At 35.8% G+C, this 24943-nt stretch overlaps 1 protein-coding gene across 11 annotated transcripts in view; it reads left to right on the top strand.

Moving 5' to 3' along the window:
- Positions 1-24943, top strand: part of SMARCA1 (SWI/SNF related, matrix associated, actin dependent regulator of chromatin, subfamily a, member 1) — a 64096-nt gene that overhangs the window by 15342 nt on the left and 23811 nt on the right. For 3 of the 11 annotated variants that reach the window (XM_010568985.1, XM_010568990.1, XM_010568991.1), the window contains 11 exons: positions 538-670; positions 1663-1811; positions 2435-2554; positions 3760-3870; positions 4075-4188; positions 6614-6736; positions 8295-8427; positions 9418-9536; positions 9734-9946; positions 15080-15190; positions 15951-20128. In XM_010568985.1, the coding sequence (XP_010567287.1) occupies positions 538-670; positions 1663-1811; positions 2435-2554; positions 3760-3870; positions 4075-4188; positions 6614-6736; positions 8295-8427; positions 9418-9536; positions 9734-9946; positions 15080-15190; positions 15951-16022 (1398 nt within the window). In that variant the 3' untranslated portion in view covers positions 16023-20128. Of the gene's footprint in view, positions 1-537; positions 671-1662; positions 1812-2434; positions 2555-3759; positions 3871-4074; positions 4189-6613; positions 6737-8294; positions 8428-9417; positions 9537-9733; positions 9947-10127; positions 10219-15079; positions 15191-15950; positions 20129-22618; positions 24175-24943 lie in introns of those variants that run through there. The other 8 variants (XR_774442.1, XR_774440.1, XM_010568987.1 and 5 more) reach the window with 7 other exon arrangements.

Below are 24943 nucleotides of genomic sequence, written 5' to 3'. Positions count from 1 at the left end.
TAAACACAAGTTTTGTTACAAATAAGTATAGTATGTTAGTCGTCATATAACCTCATTTGCTGTGTATTGTACCTGTACTATGTGAGCTGCATATTGATGCTTTAATGTAGCTAGCTTGGGACAACTACAGTATTGAAGCTGTGGCTGCATGGGCTTTGCCCGTGGAATTAATATGCTCAAGCTAGGGATGCCAAAGTTTCAATACTTATGCGAAGTGACTGAATTAGTTTGAAAGCAGTGCAGATGTGTGTATGTATATACTGTTGTATCTCCACTTCACAACTGCAGTCTAGACAGACATTCAGTTATCTTCATTTACAATGAGGTAGATGTGTTTATTACTGTTACACCAAACTTAAAAGGTGTAATAGCCAGATATAAGTAAATATTATTATACTGGTTTTATGTTTTTGTATACTCTTGAATAAGCAAGGGACCAAGAAATACATGCTAGTTTCAGTCTGCTGTCTGTGCAAGCTAACTGTCTATTGCTTGTGAGTTTTTGTTGCTGAACACTCATTGATTTATGTTTGTTAGGATCGTGCGCATCGTATTGGTCAAAAGAAACCAGTACGGGTGTTTCGACTAATCACTGATAATACTGTTGAAGAGAGGATTGTAGAAAGAGCTGAAATAAAACTGAGACTGGACTCTATAGTTATACAACAAGGTATCAACTGCTATGTATGTTTGTCTGCAACAGAATTGTTCAGTCCCTTTAAGTATGGGTTAAATAACTGTACAAACGTACAGTATGAGAGAAAGCAGGCCTTGTGTATAATAGCAGTACACTAAATCATCATAAGAAACTATAATGTATAAGTTACTTGTTCAGCTGGAATTTTTGAAAAAATCTGTTTTCCTAAATAATGTGGACATAGACTTATACTAAGACTCTAAATGAGGAAAGCAAACTACACCTGAATAGGTGTTACTTGACTTTTGTGATACGTTAAAAAGGAAAAAAAGAAAAAAGGTACGTTCCATGACAGATAAAAATAATTACATTGGTGTGCTTTTTACCACATATGAATTTACTGAACATTAAAACTCCTTTGTGTGTCTTTGTTTAGAAGCTCTTGGAAGAATAGTTTGTCAAAAACTAAGGTTCTCAAGCTAAGTTTTTAAGGTTGGTTGTATTTCCAAAAGAGTGGGCTACTGAAAGAATGATGGTCAAAATTTTGATGGTGTGTAAAGAGATGAGTTAAGTGAAGTTTTGGGACAGAGATTAGAATTTGGGGAAAAATATTCAGAGATTTGGGTTGAAATCAGTAAAGTGAGTGTTTAAAGATCTTAAGTATTTTTTAATGGTTACTGCAGAATACTTTGTCATTTTTTATCTTGAAATAAGATGTTGATCTTAAAAGTTCAGCTAACTTTGTAAGAGTAAGATCTTAAACATAAAATTTGAATTATCTGAATGTGAAACATTCTTTGTTATGGCTTGATCCAAAGTTGGTTTTTTTGTGTGTTTTTTTTTTTCTTTATTTTCCCCCGAAGTTCCCAATTTGCTTTTATTTTCAGCTCAAGTGAAATGTAATTTTTTCTGTGTGGTTTTTCCTTTCTTGTTCTGCCAGTGAACTAAAAAAAAAAATCCACTGTTTACATGGTCCTTCTGGAACTCTTGTATTATAACTTTCAACATGTTTCTTCTAATTTTAGGAAGACTCATAGATCAACAGTCTAACAAACTGGCAAAAGATGAAATGCTGCAGATGATCCGGCACGGAGCCACGCATGTTTTTGCTTCCAAAGATAGTGAGCTGACAGAAGAAGATATAACAACTATTTTAGAAAGAGGTGAAAAGAAGGTTAGAGAACAGTTTTGGATGGAATTTGAAATGTGTCAAACATTAAATCTATATGCACAAAATAGAAATGAAATCTGATTATGTAAATGTATTTTAATGCCCAATTATTACTTTACTATTAGTAAGTATTTTAAAGCTTATGAAAGTTTTGAAGGAGTAGAATTAGTGAGTTATAACTATTTTCAAAGTTCAGACTGTGTGCACCATATCCTAAGCACTGCTTATGTTTCAGGCTTTTAGAAAGATGTAAATTTTATGCCAACAATTCTAATAGATACAAAACCTTTATGGAGCTTTAGTGGGGAATAGGTGGCTCTGTGGAAAAATGAACTACCATTTCAGCTCCAAAGAGCTGGGCATAAATTTCGTTTAAATTTAAAAGTTAAATCATACAGTTGTAGGGCTACATCCCAACATAATAAATTTAGTTTAATGGAAAGTCTTGGAGTCAGATTGTTCAAAATTGAAAAGCACTATGGGCGTCTCTCCTTACAAGAAAAATGGAAGTAAAAGTTTAAAGCAGAAAAAGACATTGAGAATGTTTTAATAATGATGAAAGCTGTTATTTTCAGAAAAGATAAAACAACTTGAGTGAGCCTAAAAGTATCTTCCTGTATTTTTAGACAGCTGAAATGAATGAACGATTGCAGAAAATGGGGGAGAGCTCCTTACGAAATTTCACTATGGACACAGAGATGAGCTTATACAACTTTGAAGGTGAAGATTATAGAGAAAAACAAAAGGTAATTTTTTTTCAGTCTTTAAGACTTTAGTTTAGAGGTGCAAGCATAAACGCCATACTAGAAATGCTATGGCTATAAAGGTTATTTTAGAGAAGTAAGGAGCTACTGAAAAATTCACTAAGTTCTGCAGAAGCATCAATATTTTGATTTTATGTTAAATTAGCTTTCAGCCCCACTGTTTTTCTTCATGGTAAAATCTGATAATGTTGCTCAAATTTTATCCTTTCTGCAGCAAAAATACTATGTTGCATCCTACTATACTGCTGCAGTCAGTATTATTTTACTGCCACATAACTGAGGGGGAAAAAACCAGGCCTGATAATGATTTTATATGTGGAACTTGGACTTAAGTCTTTTTTGCAGTGAAGGTTGTAGTCACAACATTAATGCAAACTGTTTGTACAATGATTTACCTAGTTATAGAAGGATCATCCAAACAAAGAGGTATTGCTCAGGGTCCCACAATGTTACCTCTGTGTCTCTGTTTTGTATGGGATGTATAGTCAAGATATCCTTAAGGCCTTATCTGGAATCAGATGTGTGAGCTGTTATTTGTTAACTATTGAATGCCCTTCTAACCCAGGTTTCTTACCAATTTTGAAGAAACATTTAGAAAAATAAAATATTTAATGAGAATAGAGTGGGGGGTGTGCGTATATACATAAGATTCTTTCTTCTGTTGATAATTTCATTACAAGAAGCCAGCTAAATACAGCATAGTCTTCAAATATGCTGTAGTAACTTTCATTCACGTAATTTAGTTAAGATTAATTTGCTGCTAATGGATTTTTTTTTTGCCAATGTTGTAGCTTCTGTAGAGGTTATTCATTGTGATATTTGGAGGAGAAGCAATTCATTCATATCACAAGATATTTTAGAATTCAGAGCCCAGGTCCGCAGTCCTTCCATTATGTTTTGGTAGAAAGAATCATAACCTTACTCAGGTGTCTGAAGTAAGTAGAATACTGTAAAAGGATCTATCCATGCCACCACACTGCCTTACTTGTGTATTATCTTTTATGTGTTAAAATAGGCTATAATTTCTAGCTTATTTTTGAGCTCTGTTGTAGTATCCAAATTGTTGACCACAACACTTAGACTTGCTGTGCGAAAATATGTTCCTCTTTTGCAGTGTCACATTAATCATTATTCTTGTGACTTTAGGAAACCACAGTTAATATTTTTTTATTCTATTCTGCGTGTAGCTGAGCATGATGGAATGGATAGAACCTCCAAAACGAGAACGCAAAGCTAATTATGCAGTTGATGCTTATTTCAGAGAAGCCCTACGTGTTAGTGAACCAAAAGTCCCAAAGGTAAGAATTTGGCAAGTATGGAGGACTTATGTTGTTCTTTTGCTCTTCTTCTCTCCAATGTTGCATCCCCTGCTCTCACCCTATACTGGTAATAAAATGAACATATTTACAAAGTGCTAGGTTGCCACTGCTGCTGAGTTATGGCAGTTTAATTGCACAGAAATCAAGCTTATATAATGTTAATATATTTGTGTATTTTTCAAGGCTCCACGACCTCCAAAACAACCAAATATTCAGGATTTCCAGTTCTTCCCACCACGGTTATTTGAACTTCTGGAAAAAGAAATTCTGTATTATCGTAAGACTATAGGATATAAGGTAATGCTTTTTTTTTTTCCTCTTCAAATTAGTGAAATGTATTTGTATTCCTCTCTGCAGATTTACTGCAACCTCGATAGTAGATAAATAACGTAAATGAGATGGCAACTAAAAAAATATCTTATTCTGGTCTTATTTTTTGAAAAGTGCTTTTCTTATTGTGAAGGAAATGGCTTAAAACCTCTACTACCCTGTTTCTGTTCCACTGCGGAACAGAAAAAGCAATCTGTTATTCCTTCCTTCATTAAAAATTTTATATCTGTGTAGCTTTGTGTTTTGTGGTGGGTTCCTAACAATAAAATAGAGTAGAAAAAAGAAAGACAGTTCTGATGCTTCATATACTTCTCAAAAACAAAAGTGTGATATGTGGTCTAAGGTGGGAAAATAATTTTTGGCTTATATAAGATCACCTTCCAGGGTATGATTTTTTCGTTATAGCTTTTGTATATCTTGTGCAGAAAGTAACTTAAGGTAATATTGAAGTTGACTTGCTGTTGATATGAAGTTATGTAAAGTTACATCAATTTTCCTTGCATTTTGCTGGGAGTTGAAATATTTAAAGGTGTGGAGAAGTCTGGATATATTACTACTACAAAAAGAAAACCATACTACAGACTTTTTTTTCCCTACTATGCCTTAGCTGAATTTCTCTGTCTTCCCTGCTGACATTACTGGACAAGCAGAAAACACAGATTCTGTTTCGATGTTGACTTTCATTACTTGTGCCAGTACTGGCTGAGTAAATCAAATGGATCCCCTACTTCCAGACATGTAACTTATTTTAAAAAGCCCCATGTTTCATGGCAGGTTGCAGCAAGAAGAAATCACGTATAAAATGTGCTGGAGAACATAAACGTGTCATACAAAGCAACGGATGGGAAATCGGTGTTGCAAAAGAGTAGAACTAATATTGGCAAAACATATTTTTAAGAATAAGCAGAAGGTGTCTTTGAATCTAGTTTATAGCAAAAAGAATTTTATGCAGATGGCAGGATAGAATTAAGATAAGAATGAAAGGAATTATAATTAGCTTCAGGAAGGAAACTATTCAATTAATGCTCCAACAAATAAGGATGAGAGAATTGCTAATGTTGACAATATGCATGTAAAAAGAGAGATATTTCAGTCCTGTTAATGAAATCTGTCAGACTAGATAGGTGGAACATGAATACTTGTTATCTTAAAAACTTCGTATGACTGTTTGCTGGTGGTGAAACTGACAGATATGATTAAGTTTGTTCTGCTTTGAAACAGAAGTATAACTTTCCATGTGAAGAGAGTTTTATTAAAACTGAAGATTGCCATAAACAATATCAGAAGGTATCAAATAGGTAGAGATGAAGCTTTATGCGTTAGTCTTAACTTAAACCACCAAAGCCAAAAAAATTTCTTGGCCGGATGTTAAAAACAGCTCTTAACTTCCTTTGCCTTTTGCTGCAGAAATATGTAAGGTCTGCAAAGTCTTTACTGGATACTGATTTCTGACCTGTTTGTGTGCCATGGAATTGTAATACAGAGTTTAAAGGTCACAAACATTAAAGTGGTGTCAGTGTGGAGAGGGGCAGATAAAATGTTGCTAGGCCTTGTTTACATGATGTTGTCTGTCTTGTCCTTACTTTGGCAGTGTGTGCAGAAGTGAGTGTTTCACTGTAGTTATAAAACATTATAAACTGAGGGATTTAAGAGAGCTAATGAATAGTGCCACTGAAAGCAGTGAGCTGTGACAGCTTACACTAGGTGAGGCTCTGCCTCTTACAATATCCTTAAGTCATTGTGTGTAGAAGTGGTGGGTACAGGGCATAACAAAATTTTAACATACATTGGACAAATTCTAGTCCTACTTTTCAGAGGAAGGGTTTAAGCAATAAGATTCAAATCTAGGTAAAATGCATTTGGTAACTGTTGTACAGATCAGTGCTTTAATGTGTAATAGTTGGAAAAAAAGTCTTTTACCATTTACATGTGTTCTACAGTGTTTTTCACTGAATTTTCTTAAAGAAAAAGTGAATAGGATGCTTTTGTTACAGGTGAAGATAAACTTTACATTAAGAACTTGTGAGACAAGAAGGAACAAGCATAGATAAATGACAGTATTTGATACATCAACTTGTCTTGGAGGATGATATTTTCAGTTTTGCAGATACTGATGAAAATATTCTGATAGTTATTTTAAAAAATATTTTTATTACAGTTTGGCTTCTTCAGGGTAGCCAAGGTGTGGGGTGGTGGTGGTTTTTTTTGTTGTTGTTTGGGTCTGGTTTTTTTGTTCTGTGACAACAAATACTTAGTGGGTGTGGACTGTATCAGTCCTTTGAGATCTAATATTATAAATTGCTTATAAATTGTAAACCAAGGTTGATAGAAAAGCATACAGTCTCATTAATAACATTGCTGCACTACTGCTTATTGATACCGTGGATTTTAGGTCCCCAGGAATCCTGACCTCCCAAATGCAGCTCAGGTACAAAAAGAGGAACAAAAGAAGATAGATGAGTCTATGCCTCTGAATACTGAGGAAACTGAAGAGAAAGAAAAGCTGCTAACACAGGTAAAATAAAACCAGCTGAAGTATTTAATCATATTTTTTTTACTGGTATGGAATATAAATACTAATAATGATAAATATACACTGATATTATAGGAAGAAGAAAGCATGCAACATGTAATGATTTTGCTTGGTTTTGCTTTGAGGGACCTTTCCTGTCCTTGAACAAGTTTGTCTTGGTCACCTACTATTTCCTTGCATGTCTACAACGTTTCTGAGGCAAGGACTTGTAGAGTAGATGCACCACCCAGCAATACACGCAGAAATCCAGTTAGTGCATCTACCTCGCATGTTTTTTTTATCAAAACGGGTTTGAATTAGAGAGGACAAGCCTCTATCAACATATACAGTGTTTACAGAAATGTATAAGACGTGTCACATCCATGAATTTTGTCCCAATTGGGTTGTTAGGCATGTTCTTTTATACCGGGACTGAATCCCTGTTTGCTGGCTACTTTCTTGACTTTTTGGACTGTTATCCTACTCAGCAGGCTTATTAAAAGCTAATTGTTAAGGAAAAAGATGTGTCTCAAAAGTAACAGGATTTTTTGATTCAGAAAATTTTCTGTAAAAGAATTGGGCATAGTGTACCGTGAGAAGAAATTTGCAAGGTCACAATTTGACTATTAATTTCACCTGTTTATAGCAGAGGAAGTATTTAAACTGGTGCTGATATGCATGTCAGTACTTCTGTTAATGATTAAAAAGAAATGTTTGTATTGTCTATATTAGACTTGTAAAGATGCTATCTAATTGTGGAGTGAGCTTATTCAGCTGGAGAACTGACAGAGTTCCTTGTAAATGTATTTCTGTGATGAAAGAAACTCAATGCAGTACAAATTCATGTTCAGGCATGTGATTTTCTTGTTTGTTTGTTCTTGATGTTTTCTCCTTTCTCTGTCTTTAAATTGTAATGTCTCATTCTTGGATGATGTTTTTGTGCATTGCATCTCACTTAACTGTTGTTCTGTTTTGGATTCATTTCTTCGGTACGTAACAAATTTTGTTTGACAGTGCTATAGAGTTTCCATTTGATTGCATCTTTTGTGGACTAGAGGTTGTTTCTTGACATACTTATGCTTTCATCCAACTGTTTGTCTGGTTCAAGGTTTGTAAACATCTGAAGTAGGAGCTCTTGCTTTAGATACGTTCACTACTCTAAGAACTTGTAATGACACTTGCATTGGTGCACTCTATACTCCTAAGACATTTGTTGCTTGTATCTGCTAAAGTGTGACTTAAATAAAATTACAGTAACCTGTCATTGAGCTTGTTTCTTTGGAGAAATACCACGTTAAAAGTTTAAAAAGAAAGAAAAGTAAAAAGCTCTTACCAATGCATGTGGAATCACGCACAAAAAAAACTCTTTAGACTTTGATGATTCAATAATAAATCCTGGTTAATGCAAGTTTATGGAAATCCTGAAAGACTATTAACCACTGTAACTGTGACATTGTGGAGGCTTTGCCAGTTGGAGCAGATGGTACGTACATAGGACAAAATTTTGCAAAATGTTTCCCTTCTACCTAGTAATGCCTTCTTGATCTCTTGCTGCTTACAGGGTTTTACAAACTGGAATAAAAGAGATTTTAACCAATTTATTAAAGCTAATGAGAAATATGGTCGTGACGATATAGACAATATTGCCCGTGAAGTGGAAGGAAAGTCACCTGAGGAGGTCATTGAGTATTCAGGTTTGTGATATTTTGAAATGTATTTCTTAATCACGTGATATCACCATCATTTTTGCTACGTGTTCTTTTAAAATTACAAGACATAGAACTTGGATGTGTAGAAGAATAATTTTTTTAAAAAAGTAGATGATGGTTCTTCTCAGAAGACTTAATTCTGTTAAAAAGATTGAATTTGCAGTGTATAAATAGGCATTCAGCTGCCCTTATCCCTCCTTAGTCAAAATTTAGAACTTGGCATAGTTAATATACATTGATAACATGGTCTTGTGGAATCATCAAGTTCCCTTATAGTGGCAACATGATTCTTTATGCTGTGAGTATATCTGTTGTTTTAGCTAGTACACTGTATCTTTATTTTTTGTATTTATACAATGCCCTTTAATTTGTACAGGAGTCTTCCTCTTTCATCCTTGGATTTAATTTTACTAAAACCCTTCATAAAATTGAACTTTGCAATGTTCTTCCTATAGCTTAAAAGGAAGAGCGCCACCAGAGTTCCCTTCAAAGTGTTGCATTTATTTTGGGTTAGCAAAAAGATGTCACTGGAGAAGCTACAACTTACTAGCTTTTATAACAGATAGACTAAGTAGTCTCTGACCTTAGAGATAGCTAGTGAAAACTGAAATATGAATGTTTCGTGGCTGGACTAGCAGCTCTATCCTGCTTCACCATTGTTACAAAAAGCTATCCTCAAAAGTAATTTTTTCAGTTTTACATGATTACAGTTAATTATGTTGAATGTTAACTTTGCTACAGTTGTTACTAAACCTTTGCTTACAGTTAACTTTTAAAGACATTGAATAAAGTGTCTGTGCAAGTTTATTTCTTGGATAGCGTAGTAAAAGGGAGAGTATTATCAAATCTTTGAAGATTTAACGGAACCACAAACTGCATTCCTTTTTTTTTTTTTTGCTGGAGTGCCTCAACTGAGTAAAGTAGTAAGAGTAGAAGAAAATATTTTATTTTACAAAATATGTTTTGCATTTTTAGCTGTTTTCTGGGAACGTTGTAATGAACTACAGGACATTGAGAGGATTATGGCTCAAATTGAACGAGGAGAGGCACGAATTCAACGGAGAATCAGTATCAAGAAAGCCCTCGATGCCAAAGTAATCGTCGCAGGTTTTTTGTTTTCTGTAGCTGACTTCTTCCAAATCCCTTCAGAAAAGGAATAGTTGAGTGTGGGAGTGCTATATATATATAGCACATGTAGTATACCATGTAACAGTAATCTACACTAATATGTAATAATTCCTTGATGTAATATTGTAAGTTTAATAGTCCTTATTTTTTATTTTGCATTTAGATTGCAAGGTATAAAGCACCTTTTCATCAGTTGCGTATTCAATATGGAACAAACAAAGGGAAAAATTACACAGAAGAGGAAGACAGATTTTTGATATGCATGTTACACAAGATGGGCTTCGACAAAGAAAATGTGTACGAGGAACTAAGGCAGTGTGTGCGCAATGCTCCTCAGTTCAGATTTGACTGGTTTATCAAATCTAGAACTGCAATGGTAGGTATCAGTTACATGGACTAAGTTGCCATATGAAGTATCTTGTTCCTTTTTTTAAAGCACCATCCCATAAAATTTGGATTTGTGCCAGAATATTGGAGTCTAGGAGACAAATGCTGAAAGAATAACTTCAGTTTTTATTTTCGTTTATAGTTTTTAATACAATAACCTTTTCCCTTAGTACAGCAAACACCACAATACAGCTGAAACAAACAGATTAGAAAACCTGCCTAGCTGAAGTCCCATGTTACCCGAAGGGATTAATGCAAGAGGTAGACTATACTTACAAATATCCTTGTTACTTTTATTGCAAACTAAAAGTTTTACCAAACAATGTCTCTTAAAATATGATTGCTTTTCAGAATTATTGGACAATATTAAAGATTGAAAACATCTGAAATATATACTGGGAGAAGAGAACAGCTTTCCTAACATTGGTACTTAATTTCTAAAAGCATGAGGAAATTTAGTGATTCATGTAAGAATTAATCATTGAAGCAATTGGTTTAAAATGCCCTTTGTAGTTGTGAATAAGTTGTGAATATCACATGCAAGTGCTTAAATTTTTTTTTAGTTACACTTTTCTGAAGATTTTGTTCATACTTAGAGAATATAATACAAGTTTGATAGCAAGTAGGCTAGTACTCTGAATTTCAGCTGGTTTTTTTCCTTTCTCTGAAGAGCTGAGTAATTCTTTTTTAATTTAGTCATTAAGTGGGAACTGATAACACTAACAGAAGCTTTGGTAGTTGCAAATAATAAGCTGTGTAGGTACCAACCTTAGAATATGGGACTCTTAATGATAAAAAGCTGTTAGCTCTGCCCTGGAATTTTTGCACAGGTCTCCCCTGATTCAGTTCTTTTTTCTTATGAGTAAAATTTGTAAGTCTGTGCACCTTATTTAAGAAACACACACATGCATTTTCATGTGAACATATTTATATGGGAAAAATGTACTTCAAAATTTTTTTTATAATACGGAAATAACTTCATCTTACTCATTTGCAGTGAGCGAGAGCTGGAACTTTTTTTTTTGTCTGATTGAATACAAAACCATATTGGTCATGGCTGATACGAAAGAGTGGAGCACACTGTCCCTTATACAGCTGTCATAGATTGTCCCCATTGTCTCGTAAGCAAATTTCTAATTGAATGCTATGCTGCAGTCATGTAACTTAAATGTCATTTTGTATACAAATCTGGAGTTTTTTTGTAGTTTAGTCTAGCAATTGCAGAACCACTCTGCGTTATTGTTTACTGTCTTCATTTCCTGGCCTCTGGGTTTGTTTATAAAATGTTCTTCCAGAGTTCTGGGTACTGTACTAAGAATAAATAAAACATAAGATAAAATATTTAAAATGTATATTTGAACAGGTGGGAATATTTGCTTTTCCCAGTACTACTTATAATTATGCAATACAATTTGTACTTGATATTTCAGCAATTAAAGTGTTTCTGGATAGTGCAGCAGTTAGCCCTTAATTAAAAAGAATTAGAAGCTTTACTTGCTAAAATGTCTGAAGAAATACCAGATTTTAAAATTATGTCCATGAAGAGAGAAACCTCCAATATTTAGTCGAGTATGAAGTTTCTTGTAAGTTGTCTATGAAGGAATCCATTTAAGTAAATCATAGAAACGGGTACTAGAAATTAAAAATGTAGCTCAACACTTAATATTAGTTGACGTATAGTGAAGTCAAGGGTAGAGTTAAATATTCAGTTTAAATCTTCTTGCAGATCCTTATGTTCAGTATAATTTTCTTTTTAAAGGGGATAGGAATCATTTGCTAAAGTGTAGAAATATGTTCTGTGGCATCTAATGCTGAAATTGAGGCACTGAGAATGTAGTGAATCTTTTGGCTTATGTTTTCTCTTAAAATTCTATCCTTTAATATTAATATTTTTAGTTTTTCTGCTATTACACACTTGAAAAAGAATAGTATGAAAATACAAAGCTAAAGTAATCTTTCACTTTCAACATGTGTTTAATTTTCTTAAGTGTTTTAAATTGTCATGATATGTATAGTTTAGTAATTTATAACTGCCAATCGCTGATATATTTTATGTATTCAAATATCCTGAGATTTGTGGAAGTATTAATTTCTATGGGTCTATTTTGCACTAGGTTAGTAATTTTTATGAAGAAGTGTGCTGGAAAGTCAATTGATACTAAGGATAGTGAACCAAGTATAATTACAAATCTTTATAAATGCGTAAATAATAAGTTCAGTGAAAGTGGATAAAGCTTCTTAGAATACTAAAACTCACATGTGATCATTCAAACTGATAGGAAACAAGATAGAAAGGGTGGCATAATTCTGAAAAGGACTTATCAGGCTCTTCGAGAAAACTTTGTGTTCTACTAACCACTAGATGTCTCTTGGATTCCGTATAAATAGCTAATTTCTCTTCCATGTTCTCATTTGTTTCTTCTTCTGAAGATTTCTCTTTGGAAAACAAAAATTCTGCTTCATCTATTTATTCCAAACTCAAATGGTTTACCCAAAATGTAAGTTTTTAAAGAGGTTGAGAGTGCCTAAAATTGTATTTATTTTATTTTTTTTTAACTCGGCACGGAGGTTTAAATTTATAGGTTTAGTTGTTATTGTTCTTTTATTTCTGTCCATGCAGGAAGAATGCAAAATATCATGGCCACAGTGAATCATGTGTTTGTTTTCTGAAGTCATAAATTATGCATATTCTCTTTTACCTTTTTGCAAACCCTACCCAGTATAAGACAAATAACTCCTTTGTAAATACAGGAATATACGGTCCTGTTGACAGAGCTTAGGACTACTTTCACTCCCAAGTCAGCATCTCTGGCTTCAGTCATGCAGAAGGTGATGGTTCAGTGCTCCCATCTTATTTATTGCAATACTAGTCTTTATAGCTATGAAGGGGTGAGCAAAGTACATCTTCTCTCTTTCCATTCTAAAGAGAAAAGTATCAGGCCACACTGAATAAAATCTCATCTCTAAAGGTGCAAGGCATTTTAAACTCTTAAGTGTATTTTTATAGTAATAAAATGGAATGGATCAGTCCATATTGAGATTTCAGTAGCTCAGTGTAGGATTAATCACGCAGATTCTTTCTGATGGTAGGCGTAGAAGAAACCTGTGTGCATGTCATATCTTATTGTCAACTATTTCTGTGATTCTCCACAGAAAATTTTTTTGAGTCCATGCTCTGTCCATAGCATGTCGTTCTGGAGTAGTAGTCCATCTGGATAGTCTAACCATGGACCTGCACACTTTAATAAATGTATGTATTTATGCAAGCATTTTTCCCCAGGAAAGAGGAGGATTTTTCTTAGTGTCTTAGGCAAATGGATCAAGGTTATTTCTTAGTCCTTTCTGATTAATTGCTTGTTTTGAATTTAACACAAACTAGTTTCTCATATACTAGAAAAGATCTAGCTGACAGATGACAGCTTGCCATCAGTCTTTACCTACAGCTCCTAAGTCTGACTGCAATGTACCCAAATTTAAATGATGTACAATGTTTCTGACATATTGACAATCATCTTTCTACTTCAGTCTTTTATCATTTCTATTCGTCTATAGAGTGTAGGTTTTGGGGATAGAGCCTCTCTTTGGTTCTATGTTTGGGGATGCAATGTATGTTGGGATGGCTTACACTCAAGTTTTAAAAACTGTTGTGTGGGTAGAATTTCTGGGCTTTTATTGGTTGAAGTGAGAATATTTTAGCTCCAGCAGGACTGTCACATTCCAGGGTACAAGCATGGTGCCCTAATTTGTGGTTAAACCTGTGCTGGGATGTAGGCTTACTTTTACATAGATGTGGTAGAAATGACTCTTACTATACTCTGTTTGCAAAACTACATGGATGAGACTGGAATGTTTCCAGCAGAGAGTTGAAAAGAAAGAAGAAATTTTTTTTTCTTTTTGGTGTTAAAAACAATAATCATGTGGTGGCAGGATTCTCTGCATCCATTCTGAATTACACAGCTTTTACCCAAGGCCATGGAGCACCTTTCATGGAAACTGTGGAACTTAAGGAATGTGGTTAAGCTTGAGGGTATTAATGTCTCAAAGATGAGTCATATGCTTTACTGTTTCAGAACGTTCAGGATCAAGACAGTGTGCAGGCTGCATCGTTTTCCATCATGTAACATGATGGCTGAGGCAATATACAGGTTACAGATGCTGAGAAAATAGAGACTAATTCCTGGGCAAAAAGGTCACCTGTTCACTTCATTGCAAATAGACCAGTTGTAGGTTAAGATTTATGCTACTAGGTAATTCTAGGATAGCTTGTGGTTCAACAATTGCTTCCTTGAATTTAATAGAGACAAGACATATTTTTCCAGCTTTTTTTTCTGCAGAAGAAAGTTTCCTGCTTTGAGTTGGAAAGAAAAGCCCATGGAATCACTGTTCTCAATATACATAGAACATACTGAATAATTATAATAAAAATGAGTACTATTATGTATTTGGTAAGAGATCTTTTTTTTCGATATGAGATACAAGAAACTGTCCCAGTTAACCAAGTTCTGTTAACCAAACCAGCTGTTAACTGCAACGCAGATAGTTTTAGAGTTGTATTGGAAATATTTTTTAATGTATAAATGACCTTATGGTATTTAAACTTGATCATTTTCAGATGGCTTGGAAGTCTTGATGCTAAAAGTATTTAGGGCCTACTACCTTTTGGGTGCTGTTTGACTAAAAATACAACAGTGAGTTCATGGTTTAAGACTGGATAGATTTTTTCCAGTTTGGAGCTCTACAGTGTCTTATCACAAAAAATTAAGTCTTTGTGCCACAGAAAAGAATTCTGGCGTAGTATGCTGGCAGGCTATAATTCGCTTCATCTAGACAAGATGAAAGATCAGATCACTCTTTAGGGGTTTCGGTTTAGAAGATACAGACAATCCTGAAAACTCCTTGTCAGGAAGTTGAGTATTTCGGTAAATCTCTCTCTGTTTATAAAGAAGGTTACACTAAGGTAAAGACAGATGAAAAATAACTAAGCTAATCTTATTAGTACGTGAATATTGAATGTTTTTGGAAAACTTAAGTACTTTGGAATTCAAGAATTTTGAACATATTTATGTAAATGAGAGAATTTGTGTAATTTATTTAGAGAATCTGATGTTTTCTGTTTCCTTAGGAATTTCAGAGACGCTGCAATACTCTCATATCATTAATAGAAAAAGAAAATATGGAAATTGAGGAAAAAGAAAGAGCTGAAAAGAAGAAAAGAGGAGCAAAAGTTACAGCAGTATGTTTAGCAGCACTTACGTTACTTCTAGTGGGGCAGAATTCAATTATATTTTGTTACAAAATGAAAAAGATATTAGAACAACCAGTGGCTACAATTATAAATCATTAGTTGAGAGATTAAACTGAAATATTTGTCTATTCACAGCTCTCCTAGATTTTATGTAGGTATTCCCAATTCATAGTATTTTGGGGCTATTTTTTTTTTTTTGAGAAGAGTCTTTAGTTTAAGTAGCAGAGGAAGACTCTTCTTAAGAAAACGTAGCACTGCCCTCTTTCTATCTACATATTTACATCATATGTTTCCTTTAATCTCAGATTGCTATTCCTCCCCTACATAGTAGTTCCTAGAAGAAGAAATAAGTGCTGCTTTTATTTTGAAAAGTTGTCATCTTTAGAACAGAATTGTGTATAAGTCAAGGTCCCGATCTTTTCATCCAATTCATGGTATGTGTGGCACCTGTACCATTGAGACCATGTAATGATTTCAAGAAGATAAAAAGGGTAGCAGAATTAAGTGTTTAAATCTGGGATTTTTGTTTGCCCTTCCATTACATCCTACAAAGGCGAACTGAAATATATAATACATTAAAGTCACTTATCTTCTTTTTGAATAGTCATGTACTTCAATTGTGTGTTGTTTTTTGTGGTTGGTTTTTTTTTGGGTGGTGATTTTTTTGGTGTGTTGGTTTTTTTTTTTTTGTTTTGCTATAACACTACCATTTCATTGAATTTATAACTTTTTTTTCCCCCCTTTTTAGTCACAGAAGAGAAAAGCAGATGTGGCTACTGAGAACTCTGGAAAAAAAGATGCTAAGAAAGTGAAGTCGTGAACCTGAAAACTGAACGCTAAATGTAAAACTGCCACTTTCTTCTCTCCATCTACGAGTATTAATTGCCAACTTCTTTGTACTCATGGTACTCTCCCCCAAATCCAATGGTTTAATTTTGCAGATTTTGTATACTTTACAATGTCTTTCTTTACCTAAAATGTGTAGCTTTATATCTTATGCATTCCAGTATTTTTGTGTACTGTATTTTGTGAGTTTCATGTCTTTGGCAAAATTCACTCAGTCCTTGTTTTTTTGAAGCTTGTGCTGAGGTTTTAGCTTTTATATGTTTTATATGCTGCTGCTTTGAAAGAAAACCTAGATTCTATAGTTGTATTATTGTTGTTTCCTATTTTAAATTTATATGGCTGTTGGAAAATAAACTGACCTAATTATTTGAAGAGAAATATACTTCACCTTTGTTTTCCCTACCCTCTCCCTTTTTTGCATAGCTACGTTTAGAGTGAATGTTAAGGTTTGTATAATTGTGCCTTCATCATTGATCAAATTTTTTTTCAGAGGAGTACTTAGATAGGATCAGGAGCATGACAGAACAAAAAAAAAATCTAATTAGACTGACATCCTTTTTTTGCTGTCAGCATTAAATTGACATTTTTCTCTGAAATGTTCAGAAGGAAAGCCAACAAATACGTATACTTTTTTTTTCTTTGTCACTGGTTTCTGCTGGGCTTCATACATGCTTAAACACAGGGTGAGGTGTTTTTCAGAATGACCTCTAGATGAAAACTTTTCTATGCCTAATAAACTGAAGTAGTCAACTAACAGCTTCTTTTTTAAGTAACAAACAAAATAATTCAGCTTCTTGTTGGTAGGCTCCTCAGCTATGCTGCCTTGTGCTAAAAGATCTTTGTTGCTCACATTATCTCTGTTAACTTTCTGCTTTTACCTTTGAATCCATATGTCAGTCAGAAGCAATGGGGATATGTTATGGAGTGCTCCTTTTTAGTATTTCTATTTTAATGAAGGGATGAAAGTATTGGATGTATGACTTTTTTTCACTTTGCAAGAATGGCCTTTATTAAGCAGGTTCATAGTTTCTGCTCACCTTGGAGTCTCTGCCTTTCCCAGATCAGTAGAACAGTGACTGTGACATCTAATGTTTTACTTTCATCTTCTCTCTCTGATCTGGTGTTTAGTATGGACCTTGCTACAGTGAGACATGCCCTCATAATGTCAAGTCTAGATTAATGCAGTGTGCTTTACATGGTACTTCCCTTGAAGACTACTTGTAAATTTCTTCTAGTGCAGTTTGCTTCCTTCTGTGGTTTGAGGTGTTTTAAGAAGAAAAAAACTCTGAACTCTTTGTATTTCATGCTTTACATTGGCTACCTTCTGTATTTGTAAAATTCAGGACTTTATAAAAAGTTCTTGAGTCTTAGGACAGAGTTCTTCCCATATTCTTTTATGTTATTTAAAATATATTGGAATGTATTTGAAGTTTTCTGGGATTAATCTCTGTAAGCTTGACGAGTAATTTCTAGCCTTTCTTGATAGTCTGTGTTTAAGGTTTGGGGCAAAATGGGTGTGATGACTGGGTTGAGCATTTTGATAGACTAATAATTTGATTTCTTATTTTAGAATGGAGCTTTTATTTGGGGACCAAGTTATTAATTATTTCACTGGGCTTTTATTTGTAAGACTTGTTGTGTAAAAAAAAAAGGGTATTCATCTGTTGAGATTCATCTGATGAGTTGAGAGCTACATCTAATAATGATGGGGCACTACTTTCAGACAGAAGGTTAGTGATGGGTGACAATGCATGCTTTTAAGTGAGTATGCAACCCAGATGGGATAGGTCTGCTCAGAAAAGAAGGATGTCTTTTCAAATAGTATTTTTGGTATTAGAGTAGTTGACATCCTGCTTTATCCTTGGGAGAAGGACATCCTGTGTAATTATGGGCTGGAAAAAGTCTGAGCGGCTACATACATATATAATTACAAATCCCTGGAGCATTGCTATTAACAGAGAGAGGAAGATGCCTTATTTACATTTGCTTCTTGGCTCCTGTGTCGCTCAGTAAGTTTATGAAATTATAAAAACAAATAAAAAGAGGAGGGAAATAAAGGCTGAAAGAGCCAATTGAATTTTTATTGAATTACATGCCTAGGCCTAGATCTTATTCCATTGCTCCCTATTTAGCATCGGGTGAATATTTTAATGTTTTAAGTCTTGAAATACGTGTATTCTGGTTTTGTTTATTGTAGATTAGCTTTGTTTGACTCGCATGTTTTTGTGTATCCAGTTTCTCTGTGTTGCAAAGTGTATGGAAAGTCTTAAAATGGTAATATCTCAACTTGTTCTTTCATGCAGATTTCTTAGTTTGAGTTACTACTTGAGTTAATGTTCACTTTTTTCCTCCTTCAATGATATGATATACTAGCTATATAGCAAAAGATCATGCAATTGTTCTTCCAGATATTATCCTCTTGATCAGACAGCTTCTCTGAAGAATGATAGATGCTCCCAGGAACTATCTGTTACCTCTTACAGTCTGTAGTTCCTAGTTAAACTGAACGTGCTGTTGAACAACAGTCCTTGAGAGCACTTGTACACTATATACTAGTTCCTCAGCATATTGAGTCTTCCCATCCATCATGTCCCACAGTGATAACTAAAGAAAATTGCTAACAGCTGCTGGTCAGGATTAAAGTAAAATGGATCTTTCTTTTCCTTTTTCATTCTTCTAGTTGCAGATATACACACAGTATGTGCCTAGCAGTATCTAAATGATATGCTGCTGTGACTCAAAATTAGATGGACTGAAATAAAGCAGTCTTCCTACTTTTAACTACTGTTTTCTTAGGTGAGGAATACTGCTTGTAAGAAATTTGTAAGCACTGAATGTAATGTGATACAAAACTTCTGAAAAATCTGGGCCTTTAGGCAATATGATAGTTGCCAAAAAAATTAGAAGATAATAAATTATTTTCAAAATTTGATGTTTCCTTTTGAGTAGGCAACTAAAATTTGATTGTGTTAACATTAGGCTTGACGAAAGAAAAAGTAGTCATCTAGCTCCTTTTACACATCAGGCAGTGCATGTAACACCGTGGGAGAGGTCACAACAGTTGTGTTCTTATTCATATCACATATTCATTGCTTTCAAATTATCAGTCCTTTTGTTTTTGAGTTATGTTAGTGATGACAATAAAAAGTCACACAGCTGACCATCTTCATTATATTTAATTTCAATGTATTATAATGACATAGAGAAGGAATGAAGCTTTCTCCCTGCTGGTAGTATTAGACCATCTTTAGATACTGTTTGCACAAGTAGCATTACTATACTAAAATATTAAGTAAGAATTTTTTCTTGTAGATTAGCATTGCTTGTTTGATTTAGTGCTAATGCTGGTTACGGTTTAAAAAAAAAATCCAGCTTTTGCTCTTTGAGATCATAAGCAAGGGGTACAGTATATGGAAATTATTCAGAATCTTTCTAAATGCCTGATGGACGTAACTGCCATTATGCAACTGCTGCAGTGCCTGCAGTTCCTGCTATGCACTGCTGTGATTCAGGCACTCTGTGCATGCCTCTTCCCCAGGTTCAGTGGAGGGGCTAAGTACTTTCAGTGATCATACATTAATGCCAAAGCTAAAAAATGTGGGCCTTATGGGTTGAAAAAGCATATGGAATTTTGCAGTCAGCAGCGGTTTATGTGAAATGTAAAATGACACGGTTGGGGCAGGCACTGGCACTTCTGATGTTGGAAGGGATTGATCACTGACTGTAGTTCTGATCTGGTTAAGATAGCTTGACAGCTGTTACGTTTTACTTAAGTTTATCTAGTCTGTGTACTTAGCTTCAAGCATGTATGTAAATGCTTTGGTGAGTCAGTTATAATGTTTGGTATGTTCTTTTTCTGAAAGAGTTAAAGTTGAACTTGGTTTGCATATTTTGAAATGTAATGTACTCTTTAATTGCATTTGCATGATATCCATCCTTTCATAAGAGCCTTAATAGGAGTAATATTTGCTGCCTCAAAGATATGTCTACATTGTGTTGTTGAAAGATAACTTCTGAACTTTTTCAAATTGAGATTTGTTTCTTAAGTTGTACATATATGAAAATAAAAATTAATATGAACCTGAAGTCTTCTGGTAATTATGCATCTGGTACAGATGGGCCCATGCACTTGGATACTGTTCAAAGTAGTTTGATTTGTTTTTGTTCCTCTTGTACCTCTCATAACCTTCAGGCTATGGTAGCTGAATGTAAGGGGGGTGTGTGTGGCTGTTCCACATCTGCTTTCAAACTTTCTAATTTCCTGTAACCTAAAGTAAAATAATAGTAGTGCTTGTATTTTTGTGACAGCCTTGCCTGTGTTGTCTCTTAGTACAGTATGATACAATGTATGTTGATCCTGTATTAAAGTATATTACTGTTTTTCTGTTACTCCATACCTCTGGTGTGTTACTAAAATTAAATACTTTGGAGCTTAAGTCTAGGAGATGTAGAATGGTAGGGACCAGGATTTTTCTCATTGCAGCTGTTGATCACTAGCAGACATATTAGATATTCTGCTCGGACAGGTGCATGCTCTAAATGAATGGTCGATTCTCCACTTTTTTTCTCAGGATGACCCTGTAGAAAAAACAGGAGAGACAGTAAGGAGCTCCAGAAGACCAGTTTATCCTGGCATTGGCTGGTAGCAATTCTGTCTGCTTCAACGTGACTTTTGATAGACCTCACTCTTTGTCAGGTGAGGCACCTAAACCAGGAAGAAGGAGCTGGGGTTAGAGATGTGGACTGCCTTATGTTTTCCTTGGTAGCATGCCAAAACAATTGTTGGGTTCGCTACAAGAACTGTAGTTCTTCCAGGTAGCTTTGGTTAGTGCCAGGCTGAGCATGAGCCCAGAGCTAGTTTCTACTTCTTATTTATTTTCTATGGCAGTCTACCAGCACTAAAATCTACTGTTTTCAAGATTTTCTTGGAAGCAGCACCCGTGAACTCTTCTGGAGAAGATGCTCTGTTCAAACTTCAGGACTTTTAATGGGAACAGTGATCCTGTCTGCAGAGCTACTCAGTAGCTGTGGAGTTTGCAGCAGAGTGTGGTATTGTCATGTGCTGATAGTTCTCGCTGTATGCTCTTAGTGGTTTTGGGAAGGTCAGGCTATAGACACCTTTTTCAGGGAACAGACCTTTTTATTTCTACATGACAGTTTCTTGCCATAAGGAAACAGGCTGAAAAGTCATCTTCATTTATCTTCTTATTTATTAATTAGGTGGACACTGCTGAAGGCCACAAAATCTTAAATTCCACTCAGCAGTTTGGTAAATGGCATTCATTATGTGTCTTCTTTCTCTAGCTTAACAGGTAGATACTCCTCAGGAGACCACAGTGAGGGTTTAGAGTCCAGCAAGGCTTCTGCTATTTGTCTTTCCTTAGAACTATTGCTTTCACGTTTTCTTAAGATGGCCTTCTGAATTTCTAGATACCTTGATTCTCATGTCTTTATTCCTTCAGTTTTTTTTGTGGTTTTCGGTTGGTTTTTTTGTTTGTTTGTTTTCCCCTTTTATTTTGTCATTTCTGCTCAGGAAAAGAAAGTGCTACACTGAGTGTAACTCAGTACTGTTGAGTATTTCAAATTATTAAAATAATCTTGAGGATGATAGTCCTTAGACTTATAAATTTGTAGTTGAGATTTTGTGAAGATAGTGCAAACGGTGTTGCACACTGGTGGTTTATGAATTTCATGGAACTTTTACAAATGTCCAAGGATATATCCATACTGTTAGCAGTCAGTCCTCACTTCTAAGTAGATATAATACAGGATTTTTTTCAAGTAGTAACTCATTACAGTTTAGGGTTCTTGAAGAAATTGGCTGTTACAAATTTTAGTTGTCATTCACCTTGAGGAACTGGCTATAAAATATTATCATCTTATAGTAAAGTTAGCAGTATAGTAAATAGTCATATTGGTAAACCATAAACTTTCTTTTCATATTTATATGTGTCAATAATTGTTTCCTTTATGTATGGATGGATAAAATTTTGACAACTTTGCTAATTGCTCTTTTTTTCTGCCCGAAATATATTTTCATTGACTAATGCTTCGTTAAATGAACTCATTTTCCATGGTAATAGGCATGATAACAGCATAGTAAAATAGTTAATTTTCAGCTCTTCACTGATACTGAGTCTTAGCTTTTATTTAGTCGAAATATCTAAATACATACTGAGAGTTAAGTGCTTTTGTCCTCTTCTGAAAAGAATAGCTGCTCGTTAGAGATTGAGACGCCTTTTGCATACAGAGACTTTCCTAGTTGAGTACTTCAGTATCAACTAATTGGGGGCCTAACTCAACACATTGGTAAACGTATTAATATCTTTGATTCAACTAGAGCGCACATTACCTGATTTAGGTGATGCCACTGAACAGTTAGGTATTTCCAGCGATGTTTTCTGGGTGTTTGTGTTCGACTTCGAAGGCTGTTTCAGCTGGGCGTGGTGTAACCTGGGTGAAGGTGCAGGATGACGTCTGCTTCAGGAGCCCCGACACTTCAGCCTGCCTGTCGGTATGAACGTGCCTGCGTTCCCCTGCCTACTCTGCACCATCTCTCCTCTCTTCCAGTCGGCTCCTCTCAAAGAAGCTCAAGCTGATGTGGCTTGTGCCTGCCTAGTTGCTGCTCTGGGTGGCAGGAGAAGTCCTCTGGGCCGCTGGCTGCCCCCTCTGTCTTGAGGTGACCCTCGTGCCTGGTCCTGGAGCTAAACGAGGCCATTCACGGGTTTGGAAACCGTGAGTAGCGCACCGTAGGATTTCAAATACGTGGATTAGTATTTTCATTCGGTATGTTGTACCCCGGCACAAAAGAGGCTATCTCTCGTCTGGTCTTCCCTCCCGCCCTGCAGCCCGTGTGAGGCCACCATGGGTTACGCAGGTCTCCGGCTGGGGGCCGTAAACCCTCCTCGGAGGGACGCGTCGCTCCCCTCTGCGGAGTCTGCCTGAGCTCTGGGCACCGCGCTGGGCCGGGCCTGGAGCTTGGTACCGAGCTGTGCCGCTGCATGCTGAACTGGGCTTACGAGGCTGGAAGACGGAGAAGAGACAAGAAGTTGCAAGTCGTGACTGTAACCTGCTTTAAATATTGGTTGGTATTTGGTTAGAAGGGTGGTCAAGTCCCTGTGAGGAGCAGGAAGATGCACAGGTAATGTGCGATGCACTTAATAAAAACGTGGCTCTTGGTTGAGAGGAAGCCTTTGCTTCCAGGCCTTATTTCAAATCCTGCTGGGTCAGTTGACATTATGGATATTTTCATGAGGAGGCTCCTTAGAAACCTGTCCAAATTAACAGATTGGATGTCTTGGCGCAATTCCCCGTTATTGTGCAAACGCTGCTCTTGCAGCAGGCTCTTCTTCTGACGTTTGAAACGCAGAGGGAAAAGGTTGAATCTTGGAAATAGTTGCCCGTGCCAGGTTGGGGTGAGAGGTGGGCTGGGAAACTCTGTGTGTGATTAACTGGAGGCTGATGGCTAAATCTATCCATTTTTATTGGCAGTAAACTGAAATTTAAAGTAAAGCCACTGTAATTTGCTGCCGAGTGAGTGGAGTTACCACTGAAGGCACTGGAGCTGTGCCTGTGCCTCGGGACAGAGCGTAGCTTGTGAAGGCAGCGTACGGCTCTTCTGCTCTCTGGCTTTCCACATTTACAGGGCTCTCGTGCTTTTTACCCATTCAGACCCCAGGTGTTGTCGGTGGATCTGAGAGGAGGAAACCTGAGGATGGAGCTGCTGCCTTCAAGAGTGGACGAGGCTGGTGGTGTGGCAGCGCTGAGGTGCTCTCTGCAATTGCGTAGATTTTTTTGTCTTGATGGGGCTGTAGTCCAGCTGTCTCCTCAGAGTTTGCCAGTCCTTACCAAACTACCTGCAAAGCGCTTGGCTGGCTGGCTGGATACTTACCCCACGAGAGGGGATTTGAATAGGTCTTCCTGTCCAAAAATTGCATTGTGTTCAACTTAAAAGGCCTCTCTCAAAGTTTAAACTAAGTTATTGGCTGATGTGGCACTCGGTGCAATACTCGGAGCAGCTCAGAGCCAGCCTGCAAGAACTGCGCTGTGATTCACGTGTATTCAGTTGCTGCTTGAAGGCAGGTGCCTCTGCACGACAAAAAGTGGCATCGCTTTGTGCCGCAGGATTTTGCTTTGGTGACTTAAAATTATGTTGCTGGAGTTTTAAATAAATAAATAAATACTACCCTTTCAGAACAAAATTTCAGCAGTACATTATAGCTTCTGTAGGAACATATCTCTGAAATAATTTTACTTATTTACGTTACAAAGTGATTTTAGTACGTACTGAAATTCACCTTTCCGCGATTCACGTTGCTAGAATGCACATGTGGAAGAGGTACAAGAAATTTCTTTTGCTTAAACATCAGCCCTGGAGAATCAACATTTTATTTCCATATTCAAAAAGAAATTTAATTTTAGCTTTTTGTGATGCTCATTGATAATTAACTGCTCTGTGCACTGCATCTTACTATTCTATGGGCCTGAAGATTTTTCTGTTGGAAACAAAAGGGAAATTGATTTCAACAAATTCAGTTGTTGCCTTCTTATTAGGTTCCGGTACTCAATGTAAATTAATGTTTTGAATTTATGTCATCGATCAATAGGTGCAACTATTGATTTGGGATGTATGAGGTAAAAAGTGAATAAATAAGTTTTTTGTCTTTGTTTTTATAACATGAAAACATGTCAAAGTTTATTGAGCTGCAAGTTACTTTGTAGTGAACCTGAGGCAGAATCAGAAACACAAGAATAATGTTAGTCTATTTATTTCTTGGATGCTGATAGATTTTTCTTAAAATGCTGACTGACAGGTAATTTTAGAAGTTTATTTAGAAAGCTGGGGTGTAAGGGTTTGCTGTCTGATCACAGGTCCTGATGCCCATTCCATCTTCT

This window comes from Haliaeetus leucocephalus, unplaced genomic scaffold (genome assembly GCF_000737465.1).
Source record: "Haliaeetus leucocephalus isolate CR32 unplaced genomic scaffold, Haliaeetus_leucocephalus-4.0 Scaffold262, whole genome shotgun sequence".
NCBI lineage: Eukaryota > Metazoa > Chordata > Aves > Accipitriformes > Accipitridae > Haliaeetus > Haliaeetus leucocephalus.
The sequence above is the reverse complement of the archived record's forward strand: the minus strand, read 5'-3'. Positions and strand labels throughout refer to the sequence as shown.